Source organism: Mustela lutreola, chromosome 8 (assembly GCF_030435805.1).
Source record: "Mustela lutreola isolate mMusLut2 chromosome 8, mMusLut2.pri, whole genome shotgun sequence".
Taxonomy (NCBI): Eukaryota; Metazoa; Chordata; class Mammalia; order Carnivora; family Mustelidae; genus Mustela; species Mustela lutreola.
Genome location: NC_081297.1, coordinates 44,076,081 through 44,097,489, shown reverse-complemented (window position 1 = coordinate 44,097,489; position 21,409 = coordinate 44,076,081). Strand labels below are relative to the sequence as shown.

The 21,409-nt window shown below is 39.4% G+C and overlaps 1 protein-coding gene across 13 annotated transcripts in view; it reads left to right on the top strand.

The window, feature by feature from the left end:
* The first annotated feature begins 8,624 nt into the window (after positions 1–8,624).
* Positions 8,625–21,409, top strand: part of WNK1 (WNK lysine deficient protein kinase 1) — a 149,707-nt gene continuing 136,922 nt past the window's right edge. For 3 of the 13 annotated variants that reach the window (XM_059184431.1, XM_059184432.1, XM_059184429.1), the window contains exon 1: positions 8,627–10,412. In XM_059184431.1, the coding sequence (XP_059040414.1) occupies positions 9,654–10,412 (759 nt within the window). In that variant the 5' untranslated portion in view covers positions 8,627–9,653. Of the gene's footprint in view, positions 10,413–21,409 lie in introns of all 13 variants that reach the window. The other 10 variants (XM_059184438.1, XM_059184435.1, XM_059184433.1 and 7 more) reach the window with 5 other exon arrangements.

Here is a 21,409-nt window from a genome sequence, read left to right as displayed (position 1 = left end):
GTCCTGGCATCTACACTGAAGATGAGTGTTTGCTTTACTCACTTTCTCCCATTGGGAAGGTATATCTCTCTGTATTGGACTGCTTGGTCTTGAGGAAAGAGTGACAGGAATAATGTGAAATGCATGTTTTCTTATTTCTTTGCTCCACCCAGGTGCCATAACTCCCACCTGGCATCCTTAGCTCTTGTGAAGTTATTTCGATGAGTCAATATTTGTTCAAACTCATATATCTGTGAGGGGTCAACCACTGGAAACCTGCTGATGTCTGAAAGCCAAATGGTATATTTTTAAATTTTAAATCATCCATTGCTTGTATATAGAAATGCAATTGATTTTTGTATTTTAACCTTGTATCCAATGTCATTGTTAAATCACTTACTGGTTTTAGTAGGGTTTGTTTTTTAGCTTCCTTGGGATATCTTTTATGTATGTCATCATGAGGTCTAGGAATAAAGGCAGTTTTACTTCTTTCTTTATAGTCTGCATGTCAGTCATCTTCTTCCTTCTCTTGTCGCATCAAGTCAGACAGCCATGTTATGAAAAATGGCAAGAGTGAATATTCTTTTTTTAAAAAGATTTATTTATTTATTTCAGTGAGAGAGGCAGAGAGAAAGAACATGCAGGGGGAAAGGGGCAAAGATGGAGAAAGAGACTCACACAGACTCCCTGCTGAGGACAGAACCTGATGGGGGGCTTGATCTCATGACCCTGGGATCAAACCTGAGCTGAAACTGAGAGTCGACCCAGGCACCCAAAGAGTGAATGTTCTTACTGTGTTTGCCATTTTAGAAAGCATTTGTTCTTTTACTTTTAAGTATGATGTTACTCTAGGTTTGGTTTTGGGGTTTTTTAAAAAGACTTTATTTATTTATTTGAGAGAGAGATTGTGAACATGAGCAGTGCGGAGGGGCTGTAGGAGCCAATGTTTTTGTAGATGCACTTAACCATGTTGAGAAAGTTCCCTTTTATCTACGGTTAGCTGAAGTTTTGAGGTTTTTTATGAATATCTGTTGAGTTTTGTTGCATGATTTTTCTGCATCTATTGAGATATAACTATAAAATGTCTTTTCTATTTCCCAACCCATTTATTTTTCCATTTCTCATTCCTTGTTTTATTATTATTTTGTTGTTGTTTTAAAGATTTTATTTATTTATTTGACAGACAGAAATCACAAGTAGGCAGAGAGGCAGGCAGAGAAAGAGGAAGGGAAACAGGCTCCCCGCTGAGCAGAGAATCCAATGTGGGGCTCGATCCCAGGACCCTGGGATTATGACCCGAGCCCAAGGCAGAGGCTTTAACCCACTGAGCCATCCAGGGGCCCTCTCATTCCTTGTTTAAGAGTGCCTTAAGGGTGTTAAGGGTGCCTCTGTCAGCATATGACTTCATCTCAGGTCATGAACCCAGGGTCCTGGGATAGAGCCTCACATCAGGCTCCCTGGTCAGTGGGGAGCCTACTTCTCTCTCTCTTTTTGCCCGCCGCCCCAACCCCGCCCCTCTTATGTTCTCTAAATAAATAAATAAATAAACTCTTTAAAAAAATTAAAAAACCCTAATTTACTAATTCAACTATTAGTATTTTCTTTTCCTGAAGACTTAGAAAAAAACAAAAACAAAACGGTTCTTATAGTGTAGGTCTACTTAAAATAGGTTCTCTCTCCAAATATTCACCTGAGTTGGGTAGGGTAGTGGTGGTAACACCAACACAATACAACTCCAAGAGGTGTATTTTGTAATAGCTTCCTAGGCGATTCTGATCAATCTCTTCCTGTGAGAGCTTGTTAAGGCCTAAACATAATAGGGATTCCTGTATTCGTAAGGAATTTTCCCTTATGTTCTTTCTAGATGATATAATAAACTTATACTTGGTAATGTCATATGATGGAATCCTAGGTGGCCATTTAAAATAATGTTTCTAAAGAATATTTAATGACATTGGAAATGCTTATAACATAATTATAGATTTTTTTTACCATTCTGAAAAGAATGATACCTAAATATCAAAGGCTGGTATCTATTTTTTTTTAATTTTACTGTCCTTTATTAAATTATGAGCACTTTCCAATATATTTAAATGTTTTAATAGCTGCATAATATAATTTTATTATTAGAAATTTTTGAAAAATTTAATAATGGAATAATATAGTATATATTCTTTTATGCCTGGCTTTCTTCAATTTTTTTTATTGTTTCAAATTTTTATTTAAACTCTAGTTAGTTAACATATTAGTATAATATTGGTTTCAGGAGAAGAATTTAGTAATTCATTACTTATATATAATACCCAGTGCTCATCACAAGTGCCGTCCTTAATGCCCATCAGCCACTTAGCTCAACCCCCATCTATTGCCTCTACAGCAACCCTCATTTTGTTCTCTATAGTTAAAAGAGTCATTTATGGCTTGCCTTCCTCCCTCTTTCTTGATGTTCATCTGTTTAGTTTCTTAAATTCCATATATGAGTGAAATCATACTGTATTTTTCTTTCTCTGATTTATTTTGCTTAGCATAATACTCTCTAGTTCCATCCACATCTTTGAAAATGGCAAGATTTCTTTTTTTTTGATGGCTGAGTAATATTCCCACACACACATGCGTGTGTGTCCATTCATCAGTTGATGGACATTTGGGCTCTCTCTCTCCATAGTTTGGCTATTGTTGATAATGCTGCCATAAACATCAGAGTTCATGTACCCCTTTGAATCTGTATTATTGTATCTTTGGGGTAAATACCCAGTAGTGCAATTGCTGGGTCCTGGGTATTCTATTTTTAACTTTTTGAGGAACCTTCATACAGTTTTCCAGAGTGGCTGTACCAGTTTGCATTCCCAACAACAGTGTAAGAAGGTTCACTTTCTCTGCATCCTTGTCAACATCTGTTGTTTCCTGAGTTGTTAATTATAGCCATTATGAAAGGTGTAAGGCGATATCTCATCATGGTTTTGATTTATATTTCCCTGCTGATGAGTGAATTTGAGCATTTTTTCATTTGTCTGTTAGCCATCTGGATGTTTTCTCTGGGCAACTATGTATTCTTGTCTTCTGACCATTTCTTAACTGGATTATTTGTTTTTTGGGGTGTTGACTTTGGTAAGTTTTTTATAGATTTTGAATACTAACCCTTTATCAGATATGTCATTTGCATATATCTTCTCCCATTCTGTAGGCTACCTTTTAGTTTTGTTGATCATTTCCTTCCCTGTGTAGAAGCTTTTTATCTTGATGAAGCCCAGTAGTTCATTTTTGTTTTTGTTTCCCCAAGTCTGGAGATGTGTCTAGTAAGAAGTTGTAATGGCCAAGTCAAAGAGGTTGCTGCCTGTGTTCTCCTCTAGGATTTTGATGGATTCCTATCTCACACTGAGGCCTTTAATCCATTTTGAGATTATTTTTGTGTATGGTGTAAGAAAGTGGTTCAGTTTCTTTCTTCTGCATGTTGCTGCCCAGTGTTCCCAACACTATTTGTTGAAGAGACTGTCTTCTTTCCATTGCATAGTTTGCCTCCTTTGTTGAAGATTAGTTGACCATTGAGTTGAGGATCCATTTCTGGGTTTTCTATTCTGTTCCACTGACCTATGATCTGTTTTTGTGCTGGTAGTATACTGTCTTGATGACTGTAGCTTTGAATACAGCCTGAAGTCCAGAATTGCGATGACTCCAGGTTTTCTTTCTTTTTTTTTTTTTTCAAGATTGTTTTGGCTATTTGGGGTCTTTTGTGGTTTAAGACTGTTACAGTTCTGTGAAAAATGCTGGTGGTATTTTGGTAAGGATTGTATTAAATGTGTAGATTGCTTTGGATAGCATAGATACTTTAACAATATTTATTCTTCCAAACCATGAGCATGGAACATTTTTCTGTTTCTTTGTGTGATCTTCAATTTCTTTCATAAGTTTTTACCTCTTTGGTTAGGTTTCTTCCTAGGTATCTTAAGGTTTTTGGTGCAGTTGTAAATGGGATTGATTCCTTAATTTCTCTTTCTGCTTCTTCATTATTAGTATATAGAAATGCAACGGATTTCTGTACATTGATTTTGTATCTTGTGTGACTTTCCTGAATTCATGGATCAGATCTAACAATTTTTTTGCTGGACTTTTTCAGGTTTTCTACATAAAGTACCATGTCATCTGTAGATAGTGAAAATTTTACTTCTTCCTTGTTTATATGGATGTCTTTTATTTCTGTTGCCTGATGACTGAGGCTACAATTTACAGTTCTGTGTTAAATAATAATGGTGAGAGTGACATCCCTGTCTTGTTCTTGCTCTCAATTTTTCCCTGTTGAGGATGGTGTTAGCTCTGGGCCTTTTGTACATGGCCTTTATGATGTTGAGGTAAATTCCCTCTCTCCCTACTCTGTTGATTTTTTTTAAATCAAAAATGGATTTTGTCCAATGTAATGCTGTATTGTATGCAATATAGTGCTGTCCAATATAATGTCCAATGCTATATTTTGTCAAATGCAAAAGCTGATATCTGAAAGGCTAAAAGAGTTGCTGGGGATTTGCCTTTCATATTCTATTGTATTTTTCAAATTGTCTGCAATGAGTGAGAATATATTGGGAAATTCATACAATATAGATAAGAGTATTCCCCAGAAGTAATCCTGCTTTTCATGTTGGTGTATACTGCCCATACTTTTATTGTGTGCATTGAAATACATATAGAAACAAAATTTTTAAAAAATACAACATATGATCTAGTACATATTATTCAGCAACTTGAGTTTTTCACTTACTATTTTTATGCCACCACATATATATCTACCTCCTTCTCTTTTCCTGTTGCATGATGTTCCCAAAATTAGATATACTATAGTTTAACTACATGCAGATTGTTTCAATTTCTTGTTATAGGCAAAGCTATAGTGGATCTTCTTATAGATATTTGTTAGTGCATATATGCAAAGTGTTTCTAGATGGCAGGGAAGGGAAGGGAAGGGCAGGACAGGGAAGTTTCCCAAGAAGTGAAGCTGCTAGCTCAAAGGCTGTGCACATTGTACATTTCAGTAAGTAGTAACAAATTACCCTCAAAAAAAGTTCTTCTAATTTATGCTATCTTTAATAGCATCTGAGTTCTCTACACCTTTACCTGTACTTGATATTTTAAATGCTTAAAAATTTTGCCAATTTTATAAGGGAAAAGTATATATCTTGTTTCAATTTGCATTTCCTTAGTTACTGAGTTTCACCATTTTAAAATTTAATTTAATTTTTTAAAAAAAGATTTTATTTATTTACTGACACAGAGAGAGAGAGAGATCTCTCTGTGTAGGCAGACTCCCTGTGGAGCAGAGAGCCAGATCTGGGGCTCTATCCCAGGACCCTGAGATCATGACCTGAGCTGAAGGCAAAGGCCCAACCCACTGAGCCACCCTGACGCTCCCACCATTTTTTTAAAGCTTATTTTTGTCATCTGGATTTCCTCCTGTGTCAATTGTCCCCTTTTTCTATAGGATTGTATTCTTTTGTGATTTAAGGTGTTATTTATATATATTTTGAATGTTAGTCTTTTGCTACACAGGTTTCCAAATTTTTTTGTCAGCTCATTGTTTGTGTTCTATTGAACAGAACTGTCAATTTTGAAATAGTCAAATATTTTTCTTTATGTTTTTTGGGTTGTTCTTTGATGTCCCTTCCTATCCTGTGTTTTCCTAGACTCTTAAAATTCTCAGAGCTTATTTTGAAAAGTGAGTCTTTAAACTATGTGAACACTAATTTTGTGAAGGGTGAGGGGTAGATATTGAACCTAACTTGTTTTTCAAATGAATAACTAGTTATCCAAACACTATTTAACCTTTCTCCTTTGACATGAGATGCCATCTTCCTCATATGCAAAATTCCCATCTATACATAAGACTCTGTATTATTTTTTCTGTTTCATTGTCTATGCTTATCTCAATGTCATATAGTTAGTCTATAGTTTTATAATGTGCTTTGATATAGGGCAAGTTCTACCTTCCCCAATATTTCATTATTAATAAAAAAAGGTTTAAAAAAAGTCTCTTCTTCATTGTTTAACTGCCTGGCTCTTCCTTCTTCCTTGAGTTCCACAGGACAGCCAGGTAAAATTAAAAATATCCATAGGGGGGCACCTGGGTGGCTCAGTGGGTTAAGCCACTGCCTTCGGCTCAGGTCATGATCTCAGGGTCCTGGGATCGAGTCCTGTATAGGGCTCTCTGCTCAGCAGGGAGCCTGCTTCTCTCTCTCTCTCTCTCTGCCTGCCTCTCTGTCTACTTGTGATCTCTCTCTGTCAAATAAATAAATAAAATTTTAAAAAAATATTTCCATAGGCATGGGAAACGAAAGGAGACAAGAAAAGAAATGTTCTCAAGATGGTATTTTTCCCCCTATACTTCAAGAAGCTACCCTGTGGATTATGCCACATACAAAAATAAGGTAGATTTTGTATGTTCAGCCACTGTCTAAATCAAAGCTGTTTCTGATTTCATTATTAGCCAGACACCAATGGCAGGGACCATGTTTACATAAATTGTGAGTTGATGGGAAATAGAACCATGACTCAGTTTGAGAAAATGAACAAGGACTAAAGTGAACAAAGAACATGGGTAGAGACAATAAAATACTGGGGGTCCACCTGTCAGGAGCTAAAATCTCTGAGCTTAGCACATCCATGATATCTTGAGTTTTTTCTGCTGCTTCTATTTATTTGATGTTTTATATAGATTACAGGGGGATCCATTCTTTATTTGATCATTGAAATGACAGAGAAAGGGAACGTACTATTAGGGATATTATAGTAATAAGTAACAGAAAATATCTTGTTAATTGGAAGATGGTAAACATTAAAAAAGGAACTTGGCAAATGATAAACAGTTCAAACTTTAAATCCAACCACTGTACACAATATGGCTATATTCAACATAAAGTTGTACCTGTTTTCATAGTAAAGCTAATGTTATACTGGTAGGAGAAGTTGTCAGGTGGGCAAGGGTGGCTTTACCTCAACAGCTAATTATTTACAATGAATTTAGTTGTTTGTTGTTGAAAAAAAATTTTTGATAAGGCATGACTGTCAAGGACCTTGATAGTATGTACTCTAGTTGCCCTTCCTGAATTCATATTTTAAGGTGTTCATATTCTGTCAGCTTCATGAAACCTAACAACCTTTCTTTTTAGAACCAACAAACTTTTTGTAAATCTGAAAGTGTAGCTTTTGAGGAAAAAAATTGAAACATAGTGTAACTATTTTACATATCAGATGAATCAATATAAATTATAAAGCAAATCTTCTCTAGGTGGAGTTTATCCCGATAAGTTGTGGGCATTTTCTAGGAAGCTGGTGCTAACGAATCTTCTGTCAGGTTGCTTCCAAACTACTCATACTCTTAGTGGGGCGCTGGGCTAGGAAGTGTGCTTCTGAGTTCGTTCGATAGCGGGCGCTGATCATAGGCGGGAGCCTATGGACGCTCTGCTGCGTTTGCGTTCGTTTAAGATCTTCCCGCTCTTACGGTGGGCTAAGAGCTTTACTTTTAACTGCCATCTGACTGGTCGGGCTTCCCACTCTGTCTGGTGCCCCCTGGTGCTCATCACCCGTACAATCTCGAGTAGTTGCGAGGAGCAAAGGGGTCCAGATAGCCTAAGGATGCTTTCAAGAAAAGCATTCCATTACTGTGAACCACCTGGATCTAGTTTTCTTCTATGTCCAAAGCCACGTATAAATTACATGTGTACATTCATGTACATCTAGAGAAACGGGATGTTGTTTTACTAAGCCCTCAAGCAAATGAAAGATGGAAATGAAGCTCAACCGACTACATAACAAAGTCAACTCTGCTCTTTCAAGTTTGTGGTAAAAGACGCAAAGATCTCTTTTATCGAATCCTCTTTCACCGCATCGTTAATTTTTTCTGGTAAAGCAAAGGATTCTCTATGATCCTGGCTTTCAGGAGGGCAGCCCGTCTTTGAGAGCCAGAATATCTATCCTGGGGCTGCAGCTGAGAGTGTGGCCTTAATTGTTATGGAAGGGAAGAGGAGAGGAGGTAATACTCCCTGTCTCCTCCCCCAACCCATTTAATCACTATTAAACCCATGCACAATCTTCACAAAATTTCTTTTACCCTTATGGAAGGAGTCTTCAGCCCCTCTGGCTCTCTGGGCTCAGGTTCTGGTTCTCTTTGCTTTGCTTTCCTCCTCCACCCCCACACCCTTACAGTCACTCAACACTACTGCGGCTCTCTCCATTAAAGATGAACAACAGATCATCTTTCATCGCATGGCAACCTCTTAGCGCTCTCTCGCCTCAGCAGAGCATGATGGGAGTGTCTCCTCTCGTTGTGCCTCCTTCTTTTTTTTTTTTTTTTTTCCTTCCGGCCCTTTTCCCACAATTAAAACCTAAATAATGATTTTCCTAGCTAGCGTTTAAGGATGGGGTTTAGCGACCTACGGTGACGCTCCCATCAGCCTTCCAGAGGGGGCGGTTTCCAAAGAAAACTACAACTCCCCTGAGGCATCAGGCTAAAGCAACCACAGAGCATCACGGAAGTCGTAGGCTCCCTCCTCCCCAATCTCTTCCATGCTTCAAAGGCGAAAACTACAAATCCCAGAGAACCTCGGTACTAGCACGGCTGCGCGAGAGCCCCGAGAGCCGGGTGGGGGTGGGGCGCCCCGGGCGGCGGGGGGCGGGGTCCGAGCGGGCTGTGTGGAGGCTGCAGACTCCCGGCGCCATTTAGCGCGGAGAGTTTCCCCGGCGGACGCGGCTCTCCACACTCGGCCACTCTGCACCCCCATCTTCGGTGATAGAAAGCGCCTGGTGGGGGTGACTACTTACTCTCCCTAACCCCCGTCACCCAATCCTCTCGGTCTCCTCTCCTCTCGGCCCAGAGAAGCAGCGGAGCTCGGGCCCCGCGGTGAGCGGCCCTCCCCTCCCCACCGTTCCCTCCCTCCGTCAGCCCCCGGCACCGGCCCGGGAGGAGACGGGGTTTGCCAGGCCCGGGGCGGGCGGGGAGGCCTCGGGGAAGGGGGGGCCCGCTCCTCAGGCACCGAGGCTTCGAAGCTTCGGCCCTTCCTGTCCGGGCGATGGGCGCCCTGTGAGGCTGGTCCCCTTAGCTGGGGGCGCGTGTGGGAGGAGGCGACCGACTGACTGACTGACCCGGAGCCCCCGGGCCGGCCCTCCCTCGCCTTTCTCGGCCCCTCCCACCCTCGTCGGCTCTGGGACTGCCACCGCTCGGGAGTCCGCGCTCGTCCGTTCCTCGCGTTGCCGCCGCCCCCGGGGCCTAGCCTGCCCAGCCCGGGGAGCTGGAGCCGCCGCTGCATCCGCCGCATCCGCTTCGACTCGGTGCCGGCTCCTTGCCCTGCCCCTCATGACTGCGGCGCCTCTGCTGTTCCAGGCTTCCCGGCCGCCGCTCGCCGCAGGATGGATGCGGACCGTGAGGCGCTAACCCCCGTGCCTCAGCTCCTCGACCGCCCGCCGACGAGCCCGCCTCGTGAGCCGCAGCAGCCGCCGCAACTGGGCCCAGTGGCCCGCTCCTTCGGGGCGGCTTGTCAGTGCTGAGCGAGGAGCCGTCCGGGCGCATCCGACCCCGCCGGGAGCCGGAGCCCTCGTCGCGGGAGCCGCACCCCGCCGCCGCTCTGCGGGCTCGGCCCCTCGCCGTCTCTTCATTCACAAGTCCGAGCCCGCTCGCCTCGCTCCTCGGACCGACCATGTCTGGCGGCGCCGCAGAGAAGCAGAGCAGCACTCCGAGCGCCCTGTTCCTCTCGCCGCCGGCGCCTTCCGCCAAGAATGGCTCCAGCTCCGATTCCTCGGTGGGAGAAAAACTGGGCAGCGCGGCGTCGGACGCTGGGACCGGCCGGACGGAGGAGTACCGGCGTCGCCGCCACACTATGGACAAGGACAGCCGTGGCGCGGCCGCGACCACGACCACCACGGAGCACCGCTTCTTCCGCCGCAGCGTCATCTGCGACTCCAACGCCACGGCGCTGGAACTGCCCGGCCTTCCCCTTCCTCTCCCCCAGCCCACCGCGTCGGCGGTCGCGCCTCAGAGTACTCCGCCGGAGCCGCACCGCGAGGAGACCTTGACCGCCACCGCCGCTGCCCAGGTAGCGCAGCTCCCTCCTGCCTCTGCCGCCCCCGGGGAGCCAGCCGGCGCGGGCCCTGCCGCCGCGACAGCCCCCGGCAGTACCAGCAGAGATCGCCAAGTGTCCCCGCCCAACCATGTGGGGAGCAAAGAGGAGCCTCCGTCGGCCAGAAGCGGCAGCGGCGGCAGCAGCGCCAAGGAACCGCAGGAGGAACGGAGCCAGCAACAGGATGACATCGAAGAGCTGGAGACCAAGGCCGTGGGAATGTCCAATGATGGCCGCTTTCTCAAGTTTGACATCGAGATCGGCAGAGGCTCCTTTAAGACCGTCTACAAAGGTCTGGACACTGAAACTACTGTGGAGGTCGCCTGGTGTGAACTGCAGGTATAGCCCCACTTCTTTATTTTACGGTGGTTTGGACCTACATTTGGCTCGGTGAATCCAGTTGATTGAATTTCTCTTCTACAGGTCATTCTCTTAACTGTTCGCTTCCGCGGGGGCGATGGGAGGGGTGGGAGGCCAACTTTTGAAAGAATTGAAAGTAGAATTTGGGGCATGACCAACGTAGGATAAGAATTACTGGTAGCCAAAAAGAGGTTTGCTACTAGAGGGGAGTGATGAAAATCTTCTTAGTACAAACGCTTTACCTACTTGTTACTCTTTTAGTGTCTGGCAGGAAACTCGAAGTTAGTGGGAAAGTTTCTGAGTTTGCATTTCAGTCTCACAGGAGGCTCTGCACTGTTGAGCTGCTGGTGTGTTACATGCGAGTTTCCATGCCTGAGATCAGGCTGTACTTTTAAAGAAAGAACGACCTTGTTCCTGAATGACCTTACTTGGCCTATATCTTAGTTGGTGATTGCACAGGCATTTAATATAAACTATGAAAAAGACTTTCTTCTCTGGATAAATGCCTTCGTACTAGAAAGGTACAGTAAGTGTTTGCTATTGTCCCTCTTGATGATGCTTAAGCTTTTTGGTAGCTAAGAGTTCTCTGACAGCATAAATTAAAACTAGTAAGTCTTCATCCCATTCACTATACAGTGACTAGTACAAGAGCCCATGTAAAACTGTGTAAGTGCTTTGAGAGTTGTAATGTCACTATGGTTATTTTAAACTTGTTATGAAAGGTTTTTAAGTCAGTCTTTCCCAAGAGTCCAAAGGACTCACAATGCTTTGCTTTTAACCTCTCAGGGAGGTTTTCATGGTGTAAATAATGGTGTGTCATTCTGGTTGACAAGTATATTCTATGTTTAAATAGCCAAGTTTGGGCAACTTGTTGTTTGACCTATAGCTGCTTGATTGAATGTTGCCCTCATCTGGAAGTGAACGGAGGTTATTGGAGGAATCAGAGTTAGACTGAATGAAAAAGTCAGTTACTGTATACAGGAAAAATGCCATTATTCATATTCTTCTTGTCAGGAAAATGTACCGAATGGATCAAAATAGGATATGAAAATGACCGAGTAATCTAGGAGTTTATTTTATCCATGAACTAATATGTTAACACTTAACCCTTTGAATGCCATCTTCCAAATGACCAAGGCCATATCAAAAGTGAAGGGAAGTCAGTGTGTGGAAGGAAGTGAACTTAAAAACTGACAAGTTCTTTAGGAACATAATAATTTCTTAAGTTTTACAGTAAATGATATAGAACTTCTAAGGCATTGTGAAATAAAAACTAATCAATTTTGTGGTGGTTTATATGGGCAAGGGTGCAGGCCTTTTTGAAAAAAATCTTGTCAAACTATAACTTTATTCCTGTAGGTCAGTCATACTCAGAAACGTAGTTCTGATTCCTTTTGGTTTACAGGCAAAAATTCTGGTTTACATGAGAACACTTTTTTTTTGCTTTTGTACTTGGGGTGCCTATTGCTGCTGATCCCTGGATTTTACTCTTTTTTTTTTTTTTAAAGATTTTATTTATTTATTTGACAGAGAAAGATCACAAGTAGGCAGAGAGGCAGGCAGAGAGAGAGGGGGGAAGCAGGCTCCCTGCTGAGCAGAGAGCCTGATGTGGGACTCCATTCCAGGACCCTGAGATCATGACCTGAGCTGAAGGCAGAGGCCCCAACTCACTGAGCCACCTAGGCGCCCCTGGATTTTATTCTTTTGTAAGGTTTTACATTTGAACAGGTGCTTTATAGATCAATATTTTTTTAATTGGTTACCTTACTTTCTTAAGACTGGGCCCAAGTAAATTTTGAGCACTTTATGGATTAATTTTGTTAGTTTCAATGAGTTAACTTTGAAGATTCATCAGAATGTAATGTGTGTGTTTTCCTTAATTACCGGGAATTTTTAAATGATTTTACTTATTTATTTGAGTGAGCATGAGTGGACAAGGTGGAGGGGAGGGTCAAAGGGAGAGGGACCTGCAGACATCGCCCCTCCCCCAGCAGGGAGCCTGTTGTGGGGTTGGATCCCAGAACCCTGGGATCATGACCTGAGCCAAAGGCAGCCAGTTAACCACCTGAGCCATCCAGGCGCCCCTCACCTGGCATTTTTTTATTGTTCATTTATCTTGGAACTAATGATACAGTGGAAAAATCAGTTTGTCTAATGTCATAATAATTTTGTCTAAGCTTCTCAGTTTTTCTTTGAACTCATTGCTTTTTGGATTTTTGTTCTATATCTAGACTTGGGCATGGTCAAATTAAAGAATATCTGATGCCTTATGTATAATATCACCATATTATTTTTAAGCCAGTTGAGGATTTGGCTGTAGAACCAAATAAATCCTAGCTTATTTAGTGGTACCCTGCTTTAGAAACTTTCATGTGTCATTTGACCCTGTTTATATAATTTTTTTGTTTTGTTTTTTAAAATGTGGTTTTCCTAGCCCCAGGATCCTTAATAGCAGTAGTTGGGCAGCATTTTTGGTTTCTTGACCCAGGACATTTGTCTGATGTGTTCATTAGGTGAGTATTTGAGTTCTTATCTTCGGATACAAATTAAAGGACAAGTCAAGGGATTACTAAAGCATTGGGAAAAAAGCAAAGCTTTTTTCACTGGAAGTATACTCCTGACATACATACTTGTCTGTAGGAAGGTAGGAGAAATATTGTATTCAGTTGTTGAGTTAAAAATCTTAGTGTATTGAAATTGTAAGAAATCATAGGTTATTCTGCCCAACTACTTACTGGATAAATAAAGAACCTGAAATCATGGAGCAGGTAAATGACTTACTTAGACTGGTAAAAGACAAATTTTAAACTGGTTAGGATCAGGGCACCTGGATGACACAGTCGATTGGGCATCTGCCGTGGGCTCAGGTCATGATCTAAGGGTCCTGTGATTGAGCCCTGAGCTGGGCTCTCTGCTCAGCTGGGAGTCTGCCTTCCTCCTTCAGTATTCTTTCTTTCTCAAACGAATAAATAAAATCTTAAAAAAAAAAAACTGGGTAGGATTTTTTTTTTTAAGGTTTATTTATTTAACAGTGAGAGAGATAGCACAAGGAGGGGGAGTGGCAGAGGGAGAGAGACAAGCAGGCTCCCCGCTGAGCAGAGAGCCGGATATGGGGCTCAGGGCTTGATCCTAGGACCCTGAGCTCATGGCCCGAGTTGAAAGCAGACTTTTAACTAACTCACTGAGCCACCTAGGAGCCCCCCAAAAAACTGGCTAAGGTCTAATGATTTGGGAAATGTTAAAGCATTTGTAGTTTAGTAGATGCTGATTAGTACATCTCAAATGAAGCAGTTGTATTTTGGTGTGGAAGTCACGGTCAGATTTCTTCAGAATTCTATAACCATATCAAATTCAGTACTTTGGTTTGGGTATTGATTTTATCAATTCAAATGTGTAAATAGACTTTTTTGGGATGGAGAATGAGGGAATGTGGTATACAAATCAAATTTGTTTCCATCAGGCTAATTTTTAGAGTCACAGTATGCATAGTTACCTACTAAAACAAGTATCAATTCCTAGTAAATAATATTAGTTAATACTTTGATACCATAGGATCTTAAGTCCTAACTTTGGTCTTTTAAGATGTAGGTTTCTTTACTTGATTTTATTAGGCAAATGATGTACCTTAATTTTGACACTCAGTTGCCTTGGTCAGAAAATGTTATTCCTGGACTTTGCAGAGTTTACATTGCTTTTCTATGTACGGAGCTTAGTTTTAAGAAATGTAGCATAATTTTTTAATGAATATGTATTTATACACAGATTTGTAAATGATTTTACTTCACTTTAAGTACATTCTCCCCAAATTGCTTCTGTAGAGTTCGCTTGATAATTTGATACTTTGTGTATTCACTTTGTATATTGATGAGATTGTTTCCTGATCAACTTGGAAGGGGAAGTCAAATTTTGTTTAAGCTCCAGTGTTCTCAGTGTTTGCTTTGCTCTGGGTTCTTTTTGTTGTTGTTGTTAATTAAGGGTCATGTCTCATCATGAGTATGATATTAATTTTTTTGAACTTAATTTTCTTTTTTTAAGTTGAAGTGTAGTTGACACACAATGTTACATTAGTTTCAAGTGTACAGGTTTTTATTAATGTTTTATAAAGTTTAGCAATGCTACAGAAATGTGATATGGTTCTGTGATTTCTTTGCTTTAGTTCTTAACATAACTCCTGAACTGACTCTTCCATTTGAACATTGATGTGTTTTTTGCTTTTATTTTTTACATTTGTGCCAAATTCCTTGTTTTTCAGGATAAGAATCTTCAGTAATTTTTCAGTCCCAGAACAAGATTTCAGGGAATAGTCTTTGGAGGTTTTTCTTGTTTATTTTAAAGTCTCAATCACTTATAAGTATGGGCAACATTGAAATAACTCAAGTGTTGCTGCTTTGCAAATTAAAGAATTATTGGTAACTTAAAATGTTGCAAAAGAAAAAAAAAAAAGAATTATTGGTAACTTGTTTGAGGTAATCCTTTTTCCCTCCTAATGAGACAGTGCGATTCAAGACAGCATAATTTTGGTTAGGTATGATTTAAACTCTATGTAAATTTATTGCTGTACGAAGTAATTTTTGTGGTACAGGAATTGAGAATTATATTTAAGTTGACTTTTCAATGCTTTTCTTAGTGTTAAGGGTTTAAATGTTTTCCTTTTCTTTTACTTTTTTCCCCTCACCTTAAGTATCTTAAGTATCACAGTTATTCCTAGTGTAAGGTTGATTTTGTGTAAAACAAATGAGGAATCTCTTGTACGGTGATTGAGTTCATTTCTTGATATTTATGTTTTAGTGCAAGATTCCGGTCACTGAAAGTCATTCTGCTTAATCTCTATGGAAACTTTGAACTAAAACTGAGCTCCCGTTTTCAGAAATTACTCTAAACCTGTTATTTGGGTTTTCTAGTAGCTCTTAAGTTTTTTTAGATAAAGCTGTAAAAGCAAGAGTGGTTATGCTCAAATTATAATTTCTGAAAATGTTAGTATAACATGAAAAAACTCATAATAGTTACTAGGTTTTGCTGTAGCAGTTCTTTGTATTTATTTATTTTTTGCATCTTGCATTTTATTTGAGGAATTTTTTGTTTTTTTCTTTTTTTCTCTTTTCTTAACAGGACTACTGTAGTGTGCAGGCATAGGTGAGACTTACTATGCCTGACCTAAATTTAGGTTTGAAGAGGGCATTATTTTCTGCAGTGTAACATAGTCATTAGTCATTAAGAACATAACTGCCTGAATTCAAATTCTGACTCTGCTAATGATTGTGTCACTGGGCAACTTCTGTGTTAGTTTTCTATTGATAAAATGGAATGTAATAAGAGTACCTACTTTATAGAGTTGTTGTAACAGCTAAATGAATTATATAAGTGTAAAACATTAGGGACAGGGCCTCGCACATAAGTATTAACTGTGATGATACAGCATATTTTTAGGTTGTCCTTTTGAGGATATTTGTGAACATTTTGTTTGATTTGTCTATTCTTAAGCTTGAAAATTCATGTAGCAAAACTCTTACTGTTGCTATCATTCTTTTGTGGGAACTTTGGAGTTGAACATGTTGTCATCAGTGCTTTGAAATTCTTTAGCTTTACCTGACTCTGCCTAACTTTGTAATTTTATGACCTGTCACTTTCTCAAATGCCAGCCTTTTTGAATTATTACCTTCCAGAATTTGCTGAGATCTTTTTTCTTTTGGGATTCTTAAGGTGTTCTTCAGAATGATTCGAAATTGTTTATATTCTGTCTCCTTAACTAGTTCTTGAGCTCTTTGAAGATATAAGTAGATTCTCAATATACTTTAATAAATACTATGTTCTTTTCTAAGTTAGAAATAGTTGTAGAACATTAGGTTCTCTGTTACTCAATTATCTGACTCTGAGTAAGGAACTTAAATTTGTAATGCTGATTTATTATTAGTAATAATGACTTAACTGGATTGCTGAAGATAACTGAAAACCTATGTGAAGGTATTTTGTAAAGTGTTATAGATAATAAAAGGATAATGGTGCTTTAAAAAATCCATATTTTAAAGGACTTATGTTGTCACTTGTTACAAATTGGTGGGATATTTTAAACTTCTTAAAGTTGGTCTTTAGGACATGCAGTAGAAAATTGGGGAAAAGGCACTGGAATTATAATTGAGTTTTAAAAAAGCTGCATTGGAAAGATGATATAATTCCTTTTTTCACTACTTTATTTAGCTCTGTAAGAGTTAAAAAGCAAAATTTTAAAAATCTGGAAGAGAATAGCACCCAGATTCTAATATTGACAGATTCTTTCCTCAATCCCCACCCTTTCCTAATTGACCTCAACTGGATTAACCCAAATAAAAGTTAGTAAAAAATAAAATAAAGTTTCTAGTTAGAAAAAAAAAAGTTGAGTTTTAGGAGCTTTTTGGTTTTTCAATTTTAGGAGTTTTATCAAATCTTAAGACAAATGGGAGAAGCTTTTCAGACTGAAGAGAAGTTGCCAGAAGCTCTTCTTTAGAGTGCTTTTATTTGGGAGAGTGTGTTGTCTTTATCAGGTGTAGACTTAATATTGTGTGTACTTTTTTTTTTTAAGATTTTTATTTATTTATTTGACAGATAGAGATCACAAGTAGGCAGAGAGGCAGGCAGAGGGGGACAAGGAAGCAGGCAGAAGGGGGGAAGGAAGCCGGCTCCCTGCTGAGCAGAGCCCAATGTGGGGGCTCCATCCCAAGACCCTGGGATTATGACCTGAGTTTTGGCAGAGGCTTTAACCCGCTGAGCCGCCCAGGCGCCCCTTGTGTGTACTTTTTAAAAGGTTGGTTAATGATAGTCTACATGAGAGGAATGATGTCAGTAATTTGCTTGGTTTTTTGATTGACATAATTGATCCTATCTCCACCTTAATTTATATTAATTTAGATTTTTCAGATGGGCTTTATTTTCTCTCTCTCTCTCTCTTTTTTTCTTTTTTTTTTTTTTTTGAGTGGGGAGCAGAGGGAGGGAGATAATCTTAAGCAGGGTTCATGCCCACCACACAATTTACCTCACAATCCTGATATCATGACCTAAGCCAAAATTACTAGTTGGACACTTACCTGGCTGAGCCACCCAGGTGCCTTTCAGATGGACTTTCATGAAGAATTTGCTTTTTGGCATTGTGACTTGAATCTTGGCATTGCAAGATTGACATATTAAGTGTGTTATGCTAAATGAATGTGCTTAATGATTTTTTAGGAAGGAACCTTCAGGTAAACTGTCCTTAAAAGCAAATACAGTTTTTCTAGGAATTCAAGAATTCTTAAGAAATTTAAGAATTTAGGAATAATTTTTAAAGAGTGTTTAGAAATCTAGTTGGTATTTTCCTGTTAGTTAAGAAAAAATTATTTCTATAGAAATGTGCAGCCAAGGTTCTGCTTCTCAGAGACAAATGATTTTTTTTTGGTCAGTATGTGCATAGTGGATGGTCTTGTGTTAATTAAACACAAACTAACACAAAAATACATAAACCAAACAGTGAGAGATGAAACTAATTAGTAAATCAAATCATTATTGGTGATCATTTTCTCTACTAATAGAAGTAAACAACTTGCTTGGGATAATGACGGGATCATTTTATTTTTTAAGATTTTATTTATTTGAGAGAGAGAGACAGTGAGCAAGAGAGCATGAGTAGGGGGAGGGGAGACAGATATATATATAAAGAGAGAGAGAGAGAAGCAGACTTCCTGCTGAGCAGGGAGCCTGATGTGAGATTCAATCCCAGGACTCTGGTATCATGACCTGATCCGAAGGCATGCCGCTTAACCAACTGAGCCCCTGACAAGATCATCTTAATGGCTAGTAGTTTTGTGCTAAATAACTTGATATATCCATTTCTATGGGGATACTCTCCTTGCTTGGACTGTTAGGTCATTGTGGATTAAGATAAATTTGGAATGCACAGGTCATCTCTTTAACATTTTGAAGAATTCCTAGCAATCATTATCATGTTTATATTTACATGCTCTTTGAATCTTCTACACACGCCTTCCACACAAATAAACTCAGCTATTGGCAGTGGAGAGTAACTAAAGAATTATAAACGAAGAAGGTAAGTAGATTTGCATGGTACTAATTGTGGAGAATGGGTTTAAGGAATACAAGGGATGTATAGAGTTTAGTTAGGGATATGAGTATGAGGTTTCTACAGCCTGAATGAGGGCAGTAGTAGAGAAAGGAATCTTCATATTTCGGAGATAAAATATTCAGAGTTTAGTGATGAATTGGCATTTGGAGACAAAAATGAAGCACAGATAAAAGGGTAGGAATAGATGATTGTGCTGTCAGCTGAGGGAAGGAATAAGAATTAGGGATTTTATTTTTGTGGGGAGAGGAAAGGCTATGGAGATACATTCAATTTGATACATTAAGCCTGAGGTACTTGTGAAACCTCCATGAAAAAGTTCATTAGGCACTGAATCTCAAAAAATAGGTCCAAGGTAAAGCTATAGATGCCCAAATGTCTATGTTAGTCATTCATTCGGCTGAAATAATAAGAAATCATCTAGGGAGAGGATACATATAAATATACAGAGAAAAACAGAGTAAGAGACAGGGGAGGATAATTTTCCTGGGGCAGAATAGGAATAATTAGTGGGTGGGCAAAGGTAAAAAAGAACCCAGGGGTTGAACTAAATAGAACACTAGAAGAATGGTAGCATCAAGGGAATAAAATTTTAAGAAAAGAATGTAGTAGAGAAGTCCAATTTGCATAGTAGTAGTTTTGGAGAACAGATTTTAGAAGAACTAGAAAGGAGTTACAGAGATTAGTTAGACTTTGGCTATTTAATAGCATTTGGCTATTAAATCCTTAACAAAATTCAGTATTATCTAAGAGAGGGGATGTGAACATGGGTAAATGTAAGTCACTGGTAACATCCTTGATTTATATACTGTTCACTAGCCTCCTGTGGCTATTTAACTTAATTAAAATGAAATAAAATTTTAAAACTCAGTTCTTCAGTTACACTAGCCATATTTCAAGTGCTCAAAAGCCATGTGTGCCTGTCCTGTTGGACGGCACAGATGTAGAGCATTTACATCCTTGCAGGAAATTCTATGGGAACATGTTGTATCTAAATCTTGGGGTAACACGAGGGTGCGTGTGTGTGTGTTTGTGTGTGTGTATTTTTAACAGTTTCATTGAGATGTAATTTACACATCGTGAACATACAGTGTTGGGGGGCACCTGGGAGGCTCAGTTGGTTAAGTGTCTGACTCCTGATTTTGGCTCAGGTCATGATCTCAGGATTGTGAGGTCTGTTGTGCACTGGGTATGGACCCTGCTTAAGATTCTCTGTCTCCCTCTGCTGTTCCCTCACCTCTTCAAATACACACACCACACACATGCAGAGTATGTTGCCTTTATAACTTAAATTACATATTTCAAAAATATATTCTGTATTAATGAAGTAAAAATGGTTGTTCCTTTTTTGGGGAAGAGCTATATAAAGGATGTTATCACAAACTCACATTTACATGCAGAATTATGAGATTAACATTTATGTCACATTTGCTCCAGGTATTTGGTACTCTTACAGTTTCAGAATAGTGGAGAATTTGCAGTGGATTTAAGGGAATAGCTCAGGAAGGTTAGGAACTAGAGATAACAGAGTAGGCTATTTCTCTTATTCAGACAAGTTTGAATGAGTATGGGGCACGAAAAATTGGCTAAGTGGAAGGCATGATCAAGGATGAGATTTATAGATAAGCAAGGAAAGGTCTTTAAAACTTGAAGCATTGAAATAAAGTATTTTCTCTGCCTCGGTATCTATCTTAAGGTTTTGTTCTAAGCTAATTATTTTAGTTTTGGTTATTTTTTGTGGATAGTTAGATTTAGTCCAAATAAGTTTTCATGTTTTCTTACTTCATGCTATTTATCAGCTAATGCCCAGAATACTTATGAGAATACTCATTGGAAGGAATGTTCTGGTTAAACAGTTTTTTTCTCTCCTATAATCACTGGCCCTCATGTTTCATTTACATAATAGTATGGTGATATATATTTTTTAAGTGAGCATCTCTGAAATGACCATTTTTGTGTTTCACTTGAAGAAACAGCCAGATTTCAATTAAAATTTTATTACAAGAAAGATTCTGAATTACTGCACTGTTTCTAGAATGTGGTAAAAAATGGACCTTTCTATAACAAAAGCCCCAAATACTGCATACCTTTCTTTAGGCCTTTTTTGCAAAGTGTTCCTTGCTAATTAATCTGGAAAGGTATTAATAATAACTAAATACTATCTAATGAGAGCTTCTTTTTGTAACAGGCACAGTACAAGGCAGATATTTTCTTAATTTTATATTTGAAGAAACTAACTTAGGTTTAATAACCAAAGATCATGGCATATCTTCTTCTTTCCACTGCAGAATACTTCAGTTAAATCAGGAAGAATTTGAATTCTTGTAGAATTCTAAGTCCTTTTGCTTTATTTACTAATTATAATTCATCATTGAGCATCTTACACCTTTATATTTCACTTTATGAAATAAATCTCTATTTAAATGTTCTTTAAAAAAAAAGAAAGAAAGAAATGTTCTTTTAGCCAGTATTTATATGTAGATTCTGTAAGGAGGGAGATGACAGAGTCTTTTTAATTAACTTCTTGGTGCTTTCAGAGTTTTTTATTTTCTTTATTTTATTTTTATTTAAAAATTTTATTTATTTATTTGACAGAGAGACACAGTGAGGAGGAGACCCAAGCAGGGGGAGTGGGAGAGAGAGAGAAGCAGGGAGCAGGGAGTCCCATGTGGGGCTCGATTCCAGGACCGTGGGATCACAACCTGAGCCAAGGCAGACACTTAAGGACTGAGTCACCCAGGCGTCCCAACGTTCAGAGTTTTTTAGATGCTATTTACATGCATTGGTTATCACAGACTTAAGTATTTAAGGTAAAGCAGTGTTATTTCTGTGGCCTGTGAGTATCAAATTTCCATCTAACAGATAAATTGAATGGCTGTAGTGTTAGTAG